This window comes from Heloderma suspectum, chromosome 2, assembly GCF_057233095.1.
Source record: "Heloderma suspectum isolate Gila_16-S chromosome 2, 16-S_ref, whole genome shotgun sequence".
Classification (NCBI taxonomy): Eukaryota; Metazoa; Chordata; class Lepidosauria; order Squamata; family Helodermatidae; genus Heloderma; species Heloderma suspectum.
This window is the reverse complement of record NC_139459.1, coordinates 261040437-261059175: the sequence shown is the minus strand read 5'-3', so window position 1 is coordinate 261059175 and position 18739 is coordinate 261040437. Positions and strand designations below refer to the sequence as shown.

The window sequence follows — 18739 nt, the reverse complement described above, 5'->3', positions numbered from 1 at the left end:
TCTTCCTTTCTCCTGCAACATCCAACCCTGGCAAGTTACATAATTAACCAAACAGAGCTCTTCTTTCACTGTACAGTTAATAAAATACCATGTCACATTAGCTGCCATTGCTCTTAGGCCAATTTATCCACAACTTATCCAAACATACGCTGACAGTTATCCAAAGCTACGTACTTCCCAACCTATCAGACTTACTTCCAGCCGAAGGGCACGCCCCATCTAAAATGTGGAATACCCAAAAGAATGTGCTGTGTTTTGTGAAGGGAACAGGTTAGAGTCATCACTTCACACACATATTTTGCAGTAGCTGTAATTAGATACCTTAGCATTTATTTACTGGAATATAAGTAAATATAAGATGGAATATAAGATTCCAAACATGTTAGGGGTATTGTGAATATCCATGATTTACACTTGCCAAAGCAGATAAGCAAGATCATCATGCAGTCCCAGGATTCATTTCAAGCTGGTTTAGCAACCCTCATGCATAACACCAAACAGGGTCAGGGTTGGGTAATTCTCACCAGAGAGAGGAAGGGACATGTGCCGGACCCCAAAACCCAGACATTTTTTGTATGTCTGTGGTTGGCTTTCAGATGTGCATAAGAATATGGAGACCAGTAGAGCAAGACAGATGATGGCTGAGCATCAAGCAGTTTGCAGGAAACCTGCAATGACAGTAGCAAGACAGACACCCTTTGGTTGCTCATTCTAAGGGACAAAGCATGACTCAGAGACCTTTATATGTGTCAGATGTTCAGGCCAGAGCTGGGAAGAAGGCAAGTACTTTGCAGATGGCCAACAGGTAGCAGATGACAAAGTCTAAAAGCACAGAATACATGATGGTGGACCAGATCCAAGCTCTCATGGATGAGGCCAATTTTCTGAGTCCATTTCAACTAATGTTCAGGCCTGGATTTGGCACCAAATAGCTTTGATATTCCTATGGGATGACCTCCGCGAGGAGAGAGAGGATGGTGAGGAGTGCAATCCTGTTGCTTCTCCTCGACCTCTCAGCAGCTTTCAATACCATTAGCCATGGTATCCTTCCAGAGCAGCTGTCTGAGCTGGAATGTGGGTGGGACTGTCTTGCAGTGGTTCTACTCAGGATGGCCATTTGCAGAAGATGGTGCTGCAAGATTTCTGCTTGGCTTCATGGCATTTTCACTTCAGGGTTCCACAGGGTTGTCATCTCATGCTGTTCAACAGCTACGTGAAACCACCGAGTGAGGTCATGCAGGGGTTTGGAGTACATTAGCAACAGTATGCTGATGACACACAACTCTATTTCTCCTTCTCTTCAGAGCCAGGTGACACTGTGGGTGTACCAGACTGGTGTTTGGCTGTGATAATGGACTGGATGAAGGCTAACAAACTGAGGTTCAATCCAGGCAAGACAAAGGCACTATTGGTAGGTGGATGAGTAGGATTCAACCTGTTTTGGGGGAGGGTTGCACTACCCCCAAAGGGTGTGGCCATGTCCCCTGACATCATCTAGCCTGCAGAGGGTAGCGTGGCATGGCGTGGCGTGGCATGGGGGTCATCCAGCCCTCTCCCGTTCTGTTTCCCCACCTGTACTGTAGGCAGACATCCCCACATATCAAGAAAGAGATCTTCTGCATTAACATTCTCCAGTGGGATACCCAGAGAGAAATGCAGGGAAGGTATGCGGTGGAGGCAAATGTTTCTAATTATGTTAGTTGTGCCTGTGCCACCAATACATAGCCACTACATTCAATTGGGACTCTTCAGTAGAGAAGATGTATTAACCACTGAGTGCTAAAATTAGCTTCTTGTTTTAAACTGGAATGAAGAGATGGAAGACAGAATTTAAAAAGAAACAGACAGTGATCTTTAGGGTTGATGCAAGTATAATATTCAATTAAGTCTTAGATCAGATAGTTGAATTCCAGTATTTATGGTAACTTCACAGCCAGTGATGTACCTCTCTTCAGTTGTGGAGGCTGGATTTCTGTCATTTGCTAAAAACAGTGCACTGATCCAAAGGGCGCCATGCACATGGAACTCTTTCAGAGAGGTGTAAATCCTGCCAATCTGCCATTTGCCAGGGAAGTAGCTGCCCATCCACCTTCATGAACAGCTGAGCAGAGGAATTTTACCTTTTTCAGAGGGCTGTACATATGCAGTTCCAGTTGCTAAATCTGTAAGGGGAACTGTATGTGCAAAACCCCTTTGCTCAAGCAGTTCCCTGTCCATCTGGGGATATCTGCGTGGAAACATGCTAGATCGAGGTGACAAAATTCTACCCAGTCAATGCAAAGGTATCAAGGAAATGGAAGCAATGCCTTGCCAATTCTAAGCTTATAAGCTGTCTAAAAATTTGAAACATTTACTCTATCAAAGTCAATATATATATACTACCTTGACTAGATTGCCCAAATAACTGGAGCTGAGATGTGAAATGTATTTCTAAACAATATATCTGAGACTATCAATAAAGTCCAGCTGCATTTCATATCATATCAGCTTGCTACTAGCAAATGTCCCTTCAATTATTTATTGATGCGTTTATCAAAGTATTTATTAGTCACCTTTTGCCCCACCCCAAAGCCCAAAATAAAAAAGGAACAGCTGCAACAACTGAATTCCCAACGCATTTTGACACAGGTCTTTATCAAGGGAATTACAAACTCTTAGAGCCTTTTCTGGAGGATTCCCTCTCCCTGAAAAGGTAAGGGAGAGGGAATCCCCCAGAAAAGTCTCAGAGGGAGCAATCCTATCAAGATTGACAGTTGTCTCCAACCCCAGGGGCGACCACCTATCCAGTGCAGGGTGGGAGGAGAGGTGAGGAGCGGATCTCCTCCTCGCTCCCCCAGTCCTGATTTCGTGGCTAGACAGCCGATTTCGACTATCTAGCCATGGGACCTTGGAGTGTGGGAAGCGGCGGCCAGACGACACATAGCATGTGTCATACTGGATTTCTGACTTCCCCACCCCGCCCTGCTCCCGGGAATGCCCCGTTTTCGCCGCTCCGCACTGCTCTTACGAGCACGGGGTGCAGGGCCAACCCGTACTACCTATGAGGGGGTGGGGGAGGGGGTGGGGTCGGTTCTCTGGGAATTGACCTATCTATGGCCATCTAGCTGCTGACTAGCGGCCACAGGATTGTGCCCTAACAGTTTGTAATTCCCTTGATAAAGACCCATGTCAAAACGCATTGGGAATTCAGTTTGTGCAGCTGTTCCTTTTTTAAACATTTCTTTCCAGCCTTACAGCTGTTTTTTTCCTGATCCCTATTGGTACCGTTGCCCCCCCCAAAAGCCCCTCCAAACAACATACTAATTAAAACATATATGACACTATCATAATAAACAAATAACAAAATAAACAAATTAAAACAAACATTTTTAAAAACAGGGAGCAGAATTACATTTAAAATCACTCAAATGCCAGGCAGAACAGAAATATTTTAATGGCCTGCCTAAAACTAATCAAGGAAGTAGCCAATCCAACCTCTCCAGGGAGGGTGTTCCACAACTGCGGTGCTGCCACAGAAAAGGCCCTGTCTCATGTTCCTACCAACCTGACCTCTCTTGGCAGTGAGACACGTAACTCGGCCTCTGAAACTGATCTAAAAATTGTGGGCAGGCTCAAATGAGAGGAACCAGTCCTTCAGATATCCTGCCTCCAAGTCATTAAGGGCTTCATAGGCACGCACTAGGCACCTTGACTTGTGCCAAGAAACAGATTGGAAGGCTGAGCCATCTGTATAGGACCGGTGTAATGTGGTCAGCAAAGCACACACCAGGAAGCCATCTGGCTGCCACATTTTGCTCCAGCTGCAGTTTCTGAACACTCTTCAAGCAGGTGTTGGTACATGCTAGGGGACATGTATCCAGGAATGCTTTAGAAGGGATTGGAAGTTCTGGAGGTTTTTTCTGGCTTTCAGCATCTCAACTTAGCATGATTAATTGATTAATTTTACATGGTTTCAGTGTCATTATTATTGTAAGCTGCTCAAAACTCTGGTAGACCAATAAATGCAGAAAGCCACTTAGGTAGGGTGTGCTGACTGATTTGGACCCTACGAGTGGGGGACCCGCATGCATGGTAGCACCCTGCACATCCATAGTGGGCAGGCTGAAGTCCTGGTCTTCTGTCAGCCAACTCAATGGGCCCAAAAAAATTGTTTAGCTGTATCATGGCTCTCTCGTCTAAACACACTAACCTCAAAGCACTGACAAGTCCATGCAAGACAGACAATTAGTAGTATGATTCTAGTGTTGACATTTGGCTGAATGACCATGAAATTCCCTTTTAGCCGAATGGTTCATCACAAGTGTGTTTGGCAAATCTATACTGAAGGAAAATATGTATGTGATGAGAAACACACCCTCCAGCTGTTCTGTATGGACACCCACATTCTTCTTGTCTCAAAGAGTAATTGCACTGAATGTTTGAAAAGAAGCAGAGGTCTTAGGTAAGAGTCATCCTCCCCCCCCCCCCGCCACCCATTTCCCCCATGAACAAAGAAGTTAGAGAATCTCCAGAGTTTATTCTGCTGCTCTCAACAGCCACATTCTCTCTAAAGCTTCCTTTTTCATATGCATATATGGCAGCTGATGGGAATACTCTATTTGTATGGTTTACTTATTCATTATTTATTTAAAAGGTTTAGAGGCTGCCTTTTAGAATCAACCCTCCCACTGCAGCATACAACACAATTTAGAACTACAAAACACAATAAAACAATGATAAAACAATAATAAAATATCAAAATTAGCAATTAAAACCAGATAGCACCATATACAGAATGGCACCCAGTAAGGTCTTAGGTCAATTATAGGCCAAGGTAAACAGGTAAGACTCTAGGGCACACTTGAAGGCCTGTAATTTTAGGGCCTGGCAGAGATCAATTGGAACAGAGTTCCACAAGTAGGGGGCCACAAGTGAGAAGGCCCTTTCCCTTCTGCCTGCTCTCCTAATTCCTCTTACAAGTAGGTACACAAATAGGGCCTTCCAATGCTGATCTCAAAGTGCAAGCAAGTTGATATGGGTGAAGGCGATTCTTGTTTGCTCCTGGATGGTAGTTTCGTATGAGCAAGTCATTAGCCCTGTTCATGAGACCAAATAGGGAATACTGTATGTATGGGAAGAGAGGACATAGCAACCTCTGCACACTGATTGACACTTCTACAGACAGCCTAGCATAGAAGTCGCACACGTGTAGGGCCCCTGATTATGCAGAGAGGGAGCCTACATGTGTACAAATTGCATGCGTGGTAGGCTCTGTGCCAATGAGTGCACAGAGGGCTGAACTTGCCACCACAATCCCATGTTCGCCCACCCTCCATGTGTTCAATGTCCCTTGAACGGTCCCATGAACAGACAGGCACTGAGTGAACAACAGATATGTGTCAATTCACCCTGATTAGTAGTGGAGGAGTACAATAGGCCCAAGCGGGCAAGTTCTGTGTCTGCAAGAATTAAATATTGTTCCCACAAAAACTGAAGAGCTACAACTGATCTTGGGCAAGCAGACATTTGGATAAAAGCATCCAATGTCATACTAGGGGTGGATTCACACATGCACATTCAACACTTGGGGAATTCACTGTCAGGTGAAGACCTGCATGGGATATAACACCACATAGGACTTATGCATGTGCCAGCAAGGTCTCAGAAAAAACATGCTATCCTTCTGTTTCCCTGATAGAAATAGCTGAGCAATGCAATGCTGCCTGGTAGTAGAAACTCATTTCTTTCAAAAATGTTTGAGAACCAATGTACAGTATAACGCCTAAAGAGTTGGACTTGGCGTTGGGAGCCACAGTTATGCTCAGACTGCCGTGTGACTGCAGAAGAACATTTCCTCAATAAGGTTAGAGCTGCCACGTACATGTGATTCAACCCCAGTCTGGCTGGTTAGAGGAAGTGAGAAACCAAAAACCGTGATGACTAATGACAGGGAACATTGAAAACACACATTTGACTGAGGGGCAAGCCTAGAGGAAGAAGAGTTGGAAGGAACCTTGAAGGTCATGTAATCAAGGGGTGGGCAGAAGGTAGAGCTCCAGATGTTTGGGACTTTCAACTCCCAGAAGCCACTGCCAGCTTGTTCAATGGTCAAGAGTGCTGGGAGTAGATGTCCAAAACATCTGGAGATCTACTTTCTGACCCTGATCTAGCACAACCCCCTGCTGGAACCAATGGGGGGAGTAAAGATTACAATTGGTTTTGGGGAGGGGGTTTAGCTTCGAAAAATGCAAATAAGGTAGCACATGATACTTCACCATAGGCTGTATGAGAATTTTGTTCCTGTTCACAAATCATGCAAACTTATCCCGTTCACAACCCCAAACACAAACATGAGCAGGAGGCATATCGAGCAAAGGGCTGGATGTGCCTGATCTTGTCTGATCTCAGAAGCTAAGCAGGTCAACCCCGGTTAGTACTTGGATGGGAGACTGCCTGAGAATCAGGCTTCCTGCATTGAGCAGGGGGTTGGACTTGATGGTCTTGTAGGCCCCTTCCAACCCTATGATTCTATGATCTATCAAAGCCTTTCTGTGTCAAACAATTCTTAGGATAGGTTCGCAATTTCCCAAATGTGCGTTCATGTTTAGAACTGCCCACTTGCACAAGTGCTCATTACCACCCCAGATCTGCATTTTCATGCTTTAGTCTATTTTTTTTTTTTTTTTTGGGGGGGGGGATGCATTTTGGGTGCGCACTTCAAAAATGTGCATTTTTCCCCATTGGAAAACAAAGAGATGCTCACATACAGGAATGGGTGGAAACACCCTCTCTCACACACACACTCTGTCTCTCTGCCACACCCTTTTCTCTCTCTTACTTTCTGCCAACACCATCCTTCCTCTTTTTAAAATGTTGAGTTTCATAGACCAACATTTCCACACTGGTATGATTGCCATCTAGAAGTACTTCTGGTTCTACATGGCTGCCATAATGTCAGGATTCTGCTTTCCATGTAAGATGGATGGATTGCATATTAAGTAAACCCCCACCAGTATTGCACCTCCAACTATGCACAAAGCATTTTCAGCAGCATTGCGCTGCTGTGGTAGCATTCAAACTGGCCTTAATGCTGCATTGGAGGTGGGGGGAGAATCTACTAGTCCAAGGAGAGAAAAGGGGTTAGGGAGAGTGTTTCTCCCCAAGAGAAGCTCTGTGCCCAAGTCCAACCCCCATTTCACTACGTGATGTGGAGTTTTTAAAATGCTGGGATCGGGAGTGTGAGAGAACACCCCACCTGGCCATCATCACAAACATGTAGACACTGGCTCACTTAAAGCACATGTACAAATTTCTGGGATTTTTTCCCCCCAAATGTTGCTGTAAAGTACTGCATTCGTCTCAGCTTACACAGAAACTCTGATTGACCGTTACTGCTGACAAACATAGAAGTTGCTCAAGTGAAATGAGCTGCCTGGAGTCTCTCATCAACATTTCAAGTTGTCTCATCCCCCAAATTCCAATTTTCTGGAGCTTGCGTGACCTTGCAGAGGTTACACTTTTCCTAGAAGACTAGCAGACTTCATCTCAAAACTGGCAGTCAGCCAGCCCCGTACACAGCCTTAATTAGGTGCAGACTGCCCCTTCCAAGAGTACGTGTCAAGGCCGCTTTTACAGGATGCTTTATGCAACGTCTATTGAATGCTAACATCTGCAGGGACCGGCCTCAGATTAATCTGCAAGTCTCCCTTATGTGGCTGAAGGGGCCGGAAAAAAAGGCAAATCATTTTGCATACACTGTATGTAAAAAAATACACGTAAGCATGAACCCTCCCACAAAAAAAAACCAAAACCCCACTCTCAAAGTCTGAATTTTCCTACATGGAAATGACCTCCCTATGAAGTGGCCCTTAGTTTGCAATCAATAAATTCAAATTAAGAGAAGTGGCTTCTGTGCTGCACAGAAAAATGGTCCACGAGAAGTGATATAGATCTCAAGTCTGATTTACATGGAGTCACTGTGAATTACAAGGGCCGCATCTACATGACACCGCTTTGACCCCCCCCCCTGTCGCAACTGCGCAGCAGTGCGGCTTCGAGTCAGCATCCCCTGCGATACGCTTGTGGTGTACTACACGCTTCCCTTACAGACTCACTGTGCCCTTTTTTGCCATTATACTGAAATGCGCAGCTGTGCAGTCCCGCGAGTGTGGGAGTGCGACACTTCAGTGGCTGTTTTGTATCTGAGGGGCTCTGCCATGTCTTTCCATCACTTTTTAGGTAAAAAGTGGGTGTTTTGTGCTCCTTCATTTCCGCACCATCAGTTTGTCAGTTCCCCAGCCTGAGGCTCTCGTGATCCTTTGCACTCACAAGCATGAGCGGCACATGCCTACCCATCGCTCCGAAATGGTGGCCGGAGCAATGTTGGTCCTTCCCCAAGACACCTGCCCCCAGCCCTTGGGTGCCGAGTCCACAGCTGTTGCAAAGATACGAAGCTGCAAAACTGTGCAAAAGTGTGAATAGATGAAAACGCCCCTGTGCAGCTGTGAAGGGATGGGGGTAGTAAAGGGGTGTCACAAAGTGACGCAGGCACTACACACGCCTACAACACACCCACTGCAAAATGCGAAGTCGGTTCGGGGAAGGAACAGATGGCCCACAACCACGGGGAAACCCGCAGCAAACCCAAAAAATCGCAGTAGAACGACTCCTTGGAACTCCACATTTTCCAACCGAAAACCACAGATGGCTGCGAAGTTGCAACTGTGTCATCTATCATGAGGGACCTCGACTCGCACCCACCCCAGAGTAAAAGCCTGGTGTAGATGGGGCCCAGGTTGTTTGGGGGAGACTTGAGTTTAGATAAGAACAAATACACCGGGTCACCCAATAATCTAGCCAGTCCAGTGTAATCTCTGACAACCTCATCCAGTCCCCATTCCTTACTCCTGGACTCAAGCGGTTTAAGGTATTAGAAGCACCACAGGCATTAAGATGGATGCCTTGAACATCCCAAATAGCAGCTGCTCACAGCCCAAGAAATGCTTTTCAGTTTGTTATTACAAGGAAATATCTTGATGTCAACAGAACATTATTCAGAAAACAGTCTTCTAAGATGTTTTATTTGGGAGGTGAATTACTTGAAGGGCCCTATTCAGCCATAATGCCTGAACAAGGCATGCTAAGTTAATACGTATAAGAAGAATGGAACTGTGCATGCCAGTACTGCTTCCAGCATCTCCAAACTCCCCATGTTGAATGGAGACAACAGTGGGAAGATTTTATTTGCATCCACTTGAATGAGATTAGAAGCCTCCTTGCAGCCAGGATGCCTGCTTTATCAGGGTTCCCGATGGCACAAGGGGTTCTACTGGTGTTCAAGCAAAAGTAAGCTCACTAGAGGCCTCCTCACTTAACACAGGGATATCAGGGACTTGGAGGATAGAGTCGGCACATGCAAGACACTGGGGGGTGGCCAGGGTACACGGCCCTGTGCTTCTTACACAAATTAGTGTACCCTGTTCAGGCACAACACCTGTATTGGGCTCAAGCTGATCTGTGAATATGGAGTTATCTCCTTCTGCCAGAAGGAGCAGGAATTATACTTGCAGCAGTTTACAGCTGAAATGAAAGCAACACTTAGTAGCCAAAAACCAGATTTCAAGTACAAATTCCCTGAAACCTGTAAATTAATAATTGAGGCAGCAAAGGCATTTTTATTTCAACATGCCTTTGGCTCATAAGTCGAGTTGTAAATAAGTGGAAATAGGTTTTTAATGTTTGCTTTTACTGGTTTTATTGACATTTTACTTGGAATGAATTCATTTTACTTGCCTTATTTTTATGTCTTTTTAAAAAACTTTCTGTGTTGTTTCTGTTTATTGGATTTTATTATATTTCATTGTATTTGTAATGTTGTTAAGTGCCTTGAGCACCACTTGGTGGAAAAGTGGGTTGTAAATTTAACAAGAAAACAAATAAGATGTAACACTGAACCATGGTTAGGAAGCTGCCCTATAGCGAGTATTATCTATACTGACTGGAAGCTGCTCTCTGGCATTTCAGACGGGGTCTCAACTGGCCCTTCTGCACGCAAAGCATGGGCTCTACCACTCTTCTCCAAAGAGTTACATGAACAAGCAGAAGAGAGTCACAGGATCATGCCCTTCTCTTTGTGCAACGCAATTCCCTTTGCATAGTAAACACAAACCATGCTTGGCTGGTTTGGACAAAAGCACAAACAACGGTTTGCAAACCAGGACCAGACGGAGAGAATCACAGCATGCCTTTGACCTTGTACACGTCATGGGTTCGATGATAATCATCTCATTTTTAATTGCTACTACAAAAGCATAGATGTTGTGAAGCTCCTGGAAGGCCACAAAACATGGCTGGTGTGCTGTGTTTCGCCAGGTGAGTAACAAGAAGTGGAGTCAAGTCACCAGATGTGTACATCACAGCACAGCGTTTTCCTTAAAACCCCCTCAAGTACTTACGTTGATTTTCCACAGATTTTCTTCTGGTACCACAGTTTGCAGTTTGGCAAGTATTGCCTGTTTGTTCCAATGAGCTTCAGTACGGCGCACACATTGGGACTACAGATAAAAGAAAAGAAAGGGGAGAGAAAGCATTACTTTTAAGTTCCCCATTCATAACCTGGTGTTCAACGATATCTTGTCAATAATACACCTGAAAAGAAGCAGTGTGTTTATAGAGAAGGGATCTTTTTTTTATTCTTGTAGTTTAACTTTCCAGGAGATCAGAATATAAAAGGCTATTATAAACCGAGCTGAAATGAAAGAGCTTTTTCTTCACTAACCCAGGTGTGGAATTTTCTTCTTCTTCTCTTTCCCTTGAATGAATATATAGGCTTGATCTTTCCTTGCCCTAACAATAATAACAATACTTTAAAATGCTGTAATTACAGCTGTGTGTTAGGACAACTAGTCATGGGGAATTATAATTTGGGAATAAATTGCCTTCCTAATTAAATACACACCAAGAACAGAACAAAAACATTACAGATTCAAATCAGTTATGGAAAACAAAACCTATAGGTTTTGGAGTGTTTTTCATGTGAACTATCAAATACTTACCAAACTTCAGATCGTGCTGAATATATACTCTGGTAGCCTGATTGTGAGGGTCAAACTACATGTTCCGTTGATTACATACTGTCTAGTTGAGCCTATTCTTCTTTCTCCTTAAGAGTAAGTGTGTGTGGCCCCAATTCAGATCAGGACCAGTGTGCACTGGGAGGGAAGGATTAAACTTTTCCCCACACCCACCCATTTCCTTCCTGAAATTCCTGCTAAAAAGGGGTAGGGGGAAGCCTCCATTGACTCCAATAGAGATGGAATTTTGGGAAGTAAATGAGGGGAGTTTAATCCTCTTCTCTAGATGTGCGCTGGTCCAGATCCAAATTGGGACCTCGCACATTTACTCTCAAGTAAAATAAGAAAAAAGGCTCAGCTATGCAATTAACAGAACATGTAGTTTGACCCTTAGGTATGTAGTACCAAATTCTTCACCCATGCTTTTCCACCCATATTGCAATGATGCTGTGAGCACACTGAACACAGATATGACCCTCTCCATAACCCATTATTTTAAGGTTTCCTGTATGAGGTTATAAGTTCACATGTAAATTGCTATGTGGGATCAGACCAAAGGCTCATTTAGCTCAGTATTCTATCTACAACCCACAGTGGCAGCATCTTATACGTATATATTGGGAGGGGGCACAGATGGACCAAAGTGCATTTCAGGATGGGAGAAAGCTTTGTCCCACATGTTAGTTCTGGAACAGAAACAATGGTGTATTATTGCTTCCATCCTATATATATTTCTGAAGCAAACCTTATTTTAATTTTGATGGAGGAGCAGGAGAAGAGGTTATGGGGCAAAGCTTAATGTCAGTGGCTTGGAAGGGAGCCTCTCTCTCCCCTAACAACAAGTTTTGTCACTGACAGATAGAAATGAGCCCATGGGGAACTGTTTACTTACACACCCCCACACCCACTAACACAAAACTGGGGCAGCACTGCTTACAAGCAAAAAAGAGGGGAAGACTCCAGATGCTAGAAAAGAAATGTATTCCACGCCCAACGTGTTTAGAAAAGAAATCTTTCCTCAGGGGCATGTTTCCAGCAGCAATTTTCAAATACAAAGGACAATTTGCTTTTGGAAATGTGCCCCTAAGGAAGGACTTCTTTCCTAAACACCTTGTGCTTGGATTAAATGTATTTCCTACCATCTGTAGCTTTCCCCCCTCTTTTTTGCCCACACACACACACAATAACAAAAAGCACTGAGTAATGTAAAAAATACCTTTCCACAGAAAGCCAGCAGTGAGGGTGCGGGCTGAACTACTTGTCTTAGGGTTGGGGGGGAATGCTTGCTCCCCTCACCCTCCTCTGGTGCCACTTATGACACTCATTCCCACAACGCTGGGTGATCTCCTTCCCTGGAATCCCACAGTGTGGCCGAAGCTCAACATTCTGCTAATCACGCATAATCTTCTGCTAATCATGCACTTGCTTACTTACTTGAGTGTACACACATGTGACCCTGATTTGGATTGGGTGATTCTGGAGGGGGATTTAAGCTTCCCCTCCCATTTTTGTCCTGAAATTCCCCCCCCCCACCGAGGGGGGTTAAAAAAAGAAAAATGCAATGCAGATTCCCCCCCCCCATGTGTATGTGGAATTTCAGCATGAAAACAGGAGGGGGGGGGACTTAAATCCCCACCTCCCAGAGCACCATAGTCCCAATCCAAATTGGGGCTGCACATGCTTACACCGAAGTAATTAATCAAATCACACATAGCAAAGTGTGTTGTTTGCTTGGGTCTTTCTCACCCAATAGGCATCATGCCAGGAGGCAGGTGCCCAATTTCCACCCATGTGTTTTGGATACCCACACACCCCACCATGGAGAAGTGGATTGTATGCTGCTGAGTGTGAGAAAGAGAAAGAGAGGGTATGTCTGGGGGCGGGGGAGCCATTAACAGTGGTGAAACACTGACCAAGTATTGAACTATGGTAGAGAATCAAGAGCCACGATCATAACGTTGTTCATAGCAGGGCTGCTGATCAGAGGAGCTCTATAAGCCTGTTCAGCTGAATACACATAGAAGCATGCTCAATGTGTGAAGATCTGTGCTGTAGCCAGGGCCGTGGGAACATCTGAAGACAGGCCATGCACATGCCCCATCCACATTAATTTTGTAACCAGGTTGCAAACCAAGGGCTGCAGAGAACTTCCGAATGTTAGGTTTGGATGTGGGAAGCCCACATTTAAATCATCTCTTAGCAGTGAAGCTGACTCACGGGCCTTGGGCAATCACTCTCTCTCAACCTCACCTATGCCACGAGGTGGTTGTGAGGATACAATGCTGCCATTCTTGGAAGAAAGGCAGGAAACAAGCAATAGCCATCATCATGTCAATACACCACATCTGGTCAGTGAAACTCAAGCTGAACATCTGACTATTTGCCACTGATAGAACAATCAGTCATGTATTCATCTCATCCTGTAAAAACTCTCTCTCTCTCTCTCTCTCTCTCTCTCTATATATATATATATAGTGTAAAATATACATATACAGTGGTGGTAAATTCGGAAGTGCAAGTGCTCATGATAACTGTTCCATAAGCCACGTCCCAAGGGGGAGTCCAAAAATGCAGGCAGCTGTGTTGATCCATATCAGACAAACTGCTTCTAGCAGTTTTCATCTCCACCAGGAGCAGGTGTTCTGTAAAGCTGATGGGTCCTAATTGTCCATTCAAGAACAAGCCATCCCAAAAGACTTTGCATTACAACAGGGACAGCTCACAAGATCCCTGTTGTAATGCAAAGTCTTTTGGGGTGAAGACTACAGCTAAACTCAGAGGGAACAGGGAACTCTGAGGGGGGGGGGTGGCAGATGATGCCAGCAGCCCTGCTCATTAAAAATGTATGGCACTGCGTCCCTCTGAGCCTTGGTCACATCACCCCACTGTATATGTGTGTGTGTGTGTGTGTATGCACGCGTGTGTGCATTAGCACTGAAAATTTCAATTCTTCCATTTTGGGCATTTCATGTGGTGGTGGGAGCAAAATGAAAGCTCTGGAGAAAGAGGCTGGGAGAGGTGAGAATTTTCTCCTTGGGGAGCGGGACAGGGTTTCCACATACCTTTTTTTTAAGTGTAGGTGATCCTTGAGGGGTCTTCTTTCTATTTTTTATTTTTTAGAAAACACCCCCCCCCTCCCCTGTACTTGCAGGAGCCCAGGACTCTCCTCCAGCCTGGCAGTTCTTTCTGAACTCCCAAGAGACCATGTGACCTCTCCCTCTCCAATAGGCATTCAGGAAGAACTCCCAGCTGGAGAACAGTCCTGGGCTGTGAGTACAGGGTACGTTTAAAAAATAAATAAATTAAAAATAGAAAGAAGACCCCTCAACAATCGCCTGCACTTTAAAAAGGTATGTACAAACCCTGTCCCCTTCCCAAGGAGAAATTCAAAACCCTGTTCAGAGCCAGGTCTGGGCACAGGGGGAGGAGATGGCAAATTTCCAGAACCCGTCTCTTCTCTATCCCCATCTGTCTTTCCGTTTGAATCTCCCCTCCCTCTCGTTTCCTGCCTATCGTCCTCCCTTTCCCAACTTTGCTTATCAGGCTTTGCTCCAGTTTGCATCAGGATTTTCTGGATCAAGGAAAGGAAAGGTTCCTCCTGTGCGAGTCACTGCTGACTCCTAGAGGGACGCCGCTTTCGCTGGCATTTTCATGGCAGACTGTAGCAGGGTGGTTTGCCATTGCCTTCCCATTTCTGGATCAAACAGAGTACTAAAAATGCCCCGGAGGACTACCATTGCAACAGCAGCAAAAGTACCAACTAGAGGAGTGCATCCTATCAACAGTCAGATCTCTCTGACTTGTCAGCTCCTACAGTGTTGCGGATAACAATCTCGATACATATACTTAGGAGCAGACTGGGCCATTTACAATTTGCCACTCAAATGAGTAATTTGTTTCCTTTATATTCAAAGCCTTCCAGGAGCCTTTCATCTCCTGCATGTATCAGCTCGATTTGATCCACCTGTGTTTGGTTTCACCTCAATGCCATTTGCTTTATTTAATTCACTAGCAGTCTGAGCCTAAAATGTGCTGTTCCAAAAGACTTAAGTTGCAGCACACAACGAGCTTGTACCGGTGCGTGGCATGTGCAAATGTTTGGGAGAGAAATGCCAGGTCGCAATCAAGCACTCCGTGAGGGTCGGTCCTGCCATCAGGCAAAGTGCGGGGGGCACCTCAGGCAGCTGATTACGGATGGCAGCAAATCAATAGTTATTCAGTTTATTATTGTTGTATTTTTACTGCCTGAGACAGGGAGAGGTGCTTGTGGAATTTTCTGCCTCTGGTGCCAAAATAACTTGGCTGGCCTTGGGTACTATGTACCTTGACTTGGGTGGAGGAGAAGCAATTTGCTGCTCCACCTCAGGCAGCAAAATGTCTTGGGCCAGCCCTAACCCCATCAGACCAAGTAAGGCTGGCACGCATACATGGTTGGACTGGATTTGTACCCTTGTTTTGTTTTGTTTCATTTTCTCCATGTCCATGGCATGAAGTGAGGAGAGGGGGTCACGCAAACAACTGAATACAACCAAAAGCTACAAACTATGTCTCTTACCAAAGCACCAAGAAAGGTCCTGCAGCACCTTGGAAGAAAACAGTGTGGTGTTTCATCTTCTGTCATGTAGCTTCAAGTTTAACAGCAGCTTAAAACAGTCTCTAATGGTTTGAAAAGAGCTTTGAACCCCACACTTTAAGTGAATTGGACAATATCTTATGCCCACATATCATGCTTTCTAGGAGACGTTCCTCTCCAGAAAAAGAGATGGCTGACATTTATGCATACTTCTTCTTCCCTAGACTTCTGTGCAATTGTCCATGAAATCCTGCATTGTCCACCTTGGTGACACACTGGCCCTCTTTCTGAGTATTTGAGAATCAGCTAATATACTGCGGCCGCTATAGAGGAATAGAAAGCAATTCGCCTTGACATGGGTTCTTGAGACAGGCAAGATTTAAAACAATCACCTATTATATTTGAAACAAAATAGTCAATAGAATATAAATATATATGTTGGTTAAAAATCCTTAAAGCAAGACCCTTTTGTGATTCGTTCCATATCAGCAGTGAAGCCACTGGGTTTTCTGCACAGCATTGCACACTGCCCTGTTCCATGCCATGTGGTAGGCAATAATTTCTCCTAGTCTTCTGTGGGCATAGTGGTTTGAGTGTTGGCCTGGGAGCTGGGAGATCCGGGTTCTAGTCCCCGCTTGGCCATGGAAGCTCACTGGGTGACTTTGGGCCAGTCGCAGACTCTCAGCCCAACCTACCTCACAGGGTTGTTGTTGTGAGGATAAAATGGAGAGGAGGATTATGTACGCTGCCTTGGGTTCCTTGGAGGAAAAAAGGCAGGATATAAATGCAATAAATAAATAAAACTTATGGTAGTTCATAATATGGCCAATTCAGCTGTTCTCAAACTGTGGGGTGGGGCCCACAGGGGACTCCAACGGATCCATGGGATGAGACACCAAGGGATGACCATAAAGTTCCAGGAAAAGAGAGAATCTCTAGGCAAGTGATGCCTTGAATGTCCCGGTCAGTGGACCATCACTGATCCATGTTGGGTCTGTGGGAGTGACTTCTCCCATACCAACCTATTCCAGTGCTATGATTTTGGAAGACAGGAGTTCAGAAAGAGCTGCTGCTTTGGTCTTACATTTCCATGTGTGTAGAGAGATCGTCTTCTAAAGCCAAAACAAACAGTCTTGTGGCATCTTATTTATTTAAAACATTTGTATCCCGCCCTATATCATTAGGATCTCGGGGTGGCCTTAAAGACTAACAAGTTTATTATGGCATACGCTTTTACGGGCTGGAGTCCACAGATCCATGCATGCAGTGGCAGGTTGGTTGCACATAGCTTTGTGCAAAAATCTCAGAACAGAACAGATGACTGGTACCAGGTTGGTTGTGGGGTGTAAGTCAGTTTAGAAAGGCGACAAGAACTGAAAAGGTTGAGGAACTCTGGGATAATTCATCTTTTGTCTCTTTTAACATAAGGCAAATACAGGCTAGAAGTTTAACTGGCTGTCACTAATCAGAACATAATATAGGGTGCAAAAGCTTTCCAGCATAAATCCAACAACACAACATAGAGATATACATGCACACATATTCGATAAAGACCAGGTTTAACATTAATGCAAGTATTTCTTTTGCCATTTTCCCCCTTTCCTTTCCATTGTTGTTGCTCTAGCGTCTCAAGGGTAGCAAACTGTCAAGCCACACTTCTCTCTAAGGAAGGGTTCTGTGTGACTCGGAAGTTTCCTATCCTAACCACCTTACACAGTTGGTTCAATAGAAGGTGTCAACTGATCTTACCCTTTTAGGCATGTCCACTGTCTGTGTGTGTGCGTGTTTGGGAAGGAAAAGGGTCTCGCTTCTTTGGGCACCACACCACCTCCACAAGCCGTTTGGTCTCCATGTATCACAATCCCCAGTGGATCCCTCGCCTCTTTATCAAGACAGATGGCAACGAGCTTTCTGTTCCTACCTCGGGCTTTCCCCTACTATACCTAAACTATGAGCAGCCCTGCACTTTGGGACCAGACAAGACAATCCTTTCTCGTCATCCATCTTTTGCAAGAATCAACCTGGCGGAGACCAGTGTAAGCGAAACTCAGGAGCCGACCTCACACCTGAAGGCGCTACACACAGCCCCTAAATCTGCCCACACTCCTGATCTGGCTTTCCAGCATAAATCCAACAACACAACATGGACATATACATGCACACACATTCGATAAAGACCAGGTTTAACATTAATGCAAGTATTTCTTTTGCCATTTTCCCCCTTTCCATTTCCCCCCTTTCCTTTCGTGTCCACCAGCAGTCCCACCCATTTCAAGGGCAACTGCGGGAGCCTCGCTCTTTCTCCCGCCTCTACCCAGAGGTAAAGACCCTCACCCCCAACCGGGGGCTGATCGCCCGCCAGAGTGCAAGAGGGTCCATGGGACGGTTGGATCAGGCCTCGCCAGAGCCCTCCCCTCCCCTCCCACCCAGAGGCTCTTACCCTTGATGCCTGCCCCGGATTCGGCTGTGATGCAAGATCTGTTGGTAAGGGGTCCTGGCGGCCCAGGAGATGGTGACCCACAGCGCGAGGGCCAAAGGGAGCAGCAGCCCGGAGCGCATCTTGATGGATGGAGAAGAGCGGACAAGGCGATCGGCCGGGGGGCGGCTGCTGGCCCGCTCGGTCCCAAGGCGAGAGGCGGCGGCGGCGGGACAGCCAAGGGAAAAGTGAGCCGCTCGCACGCCGGGGCGGCGCAGTTAAATAGGGGCGTGAGCGAGCGAGCGAGCAGCCTGGAGGGGGCGGGTTCAAGCGGGGCCCGCTCGGGCGACGCTCTGGGGGGCGGCGGCGAGGGCGGGGCGGCAGGCGGGCTGCCCCGGACGGGCGAGGGCGGCCACCTGGAGGTCCCCAGCGGCTCCTCGACCTGGTTGAAACCCTCCCTCCAGCTGGCTCCCTCTGGGGCAGGCGCCCCTTTGCGGGCACCTGCTCCTCCTTCTCCTGTTCCCAGGCTCGCCCCCCCCCCTCCGCAACTTTGGCCGGGGGGGGGGGAGGAGACATGAGTGTAATGTGGGGGCGTCCGAGTGCGGCCGCGAGGATCCCCTTCTCCTGGGATGGAAGGTGGTCGAGAGAGACGCCTCCCGTTGACCCGAAAGGTTCCGAACCAGTAGTAGAAACACGCCG

At 46.0% G+C, this 18739-nt stretch overlaps 1 protein-coding gene across 1 annotated transcript in view; it reads right to left on the bottom strand.

Annotated features, from left to right (window-relative positions):
• The window catches only part of TGFBI (transforming growth factor beta induced), a 53146-nt gene extending 34851 nt beyond the window's left edge, over nt 1-18295 (bottom strand). The window contains exons 1-2 of the mRNA XM_084838985.1: nt 18065-18295; nt 10434-10532 (exon numbers count right to left, since the gene is read on the bottom strand). Of these exons, the coding sequence (XP_084695111.1) occupies nt 10434-10532; nt 18065-18183 (218 nt within the window). The 5' untranslated portion in view covers nt 18184-18295. The remainder of the gene's footprint in view (nt 1-10433; nt 10533-18064) is intronic.
• Between the last annotated feature and the right edge of the window lie 444 nt (nt 18296-18739).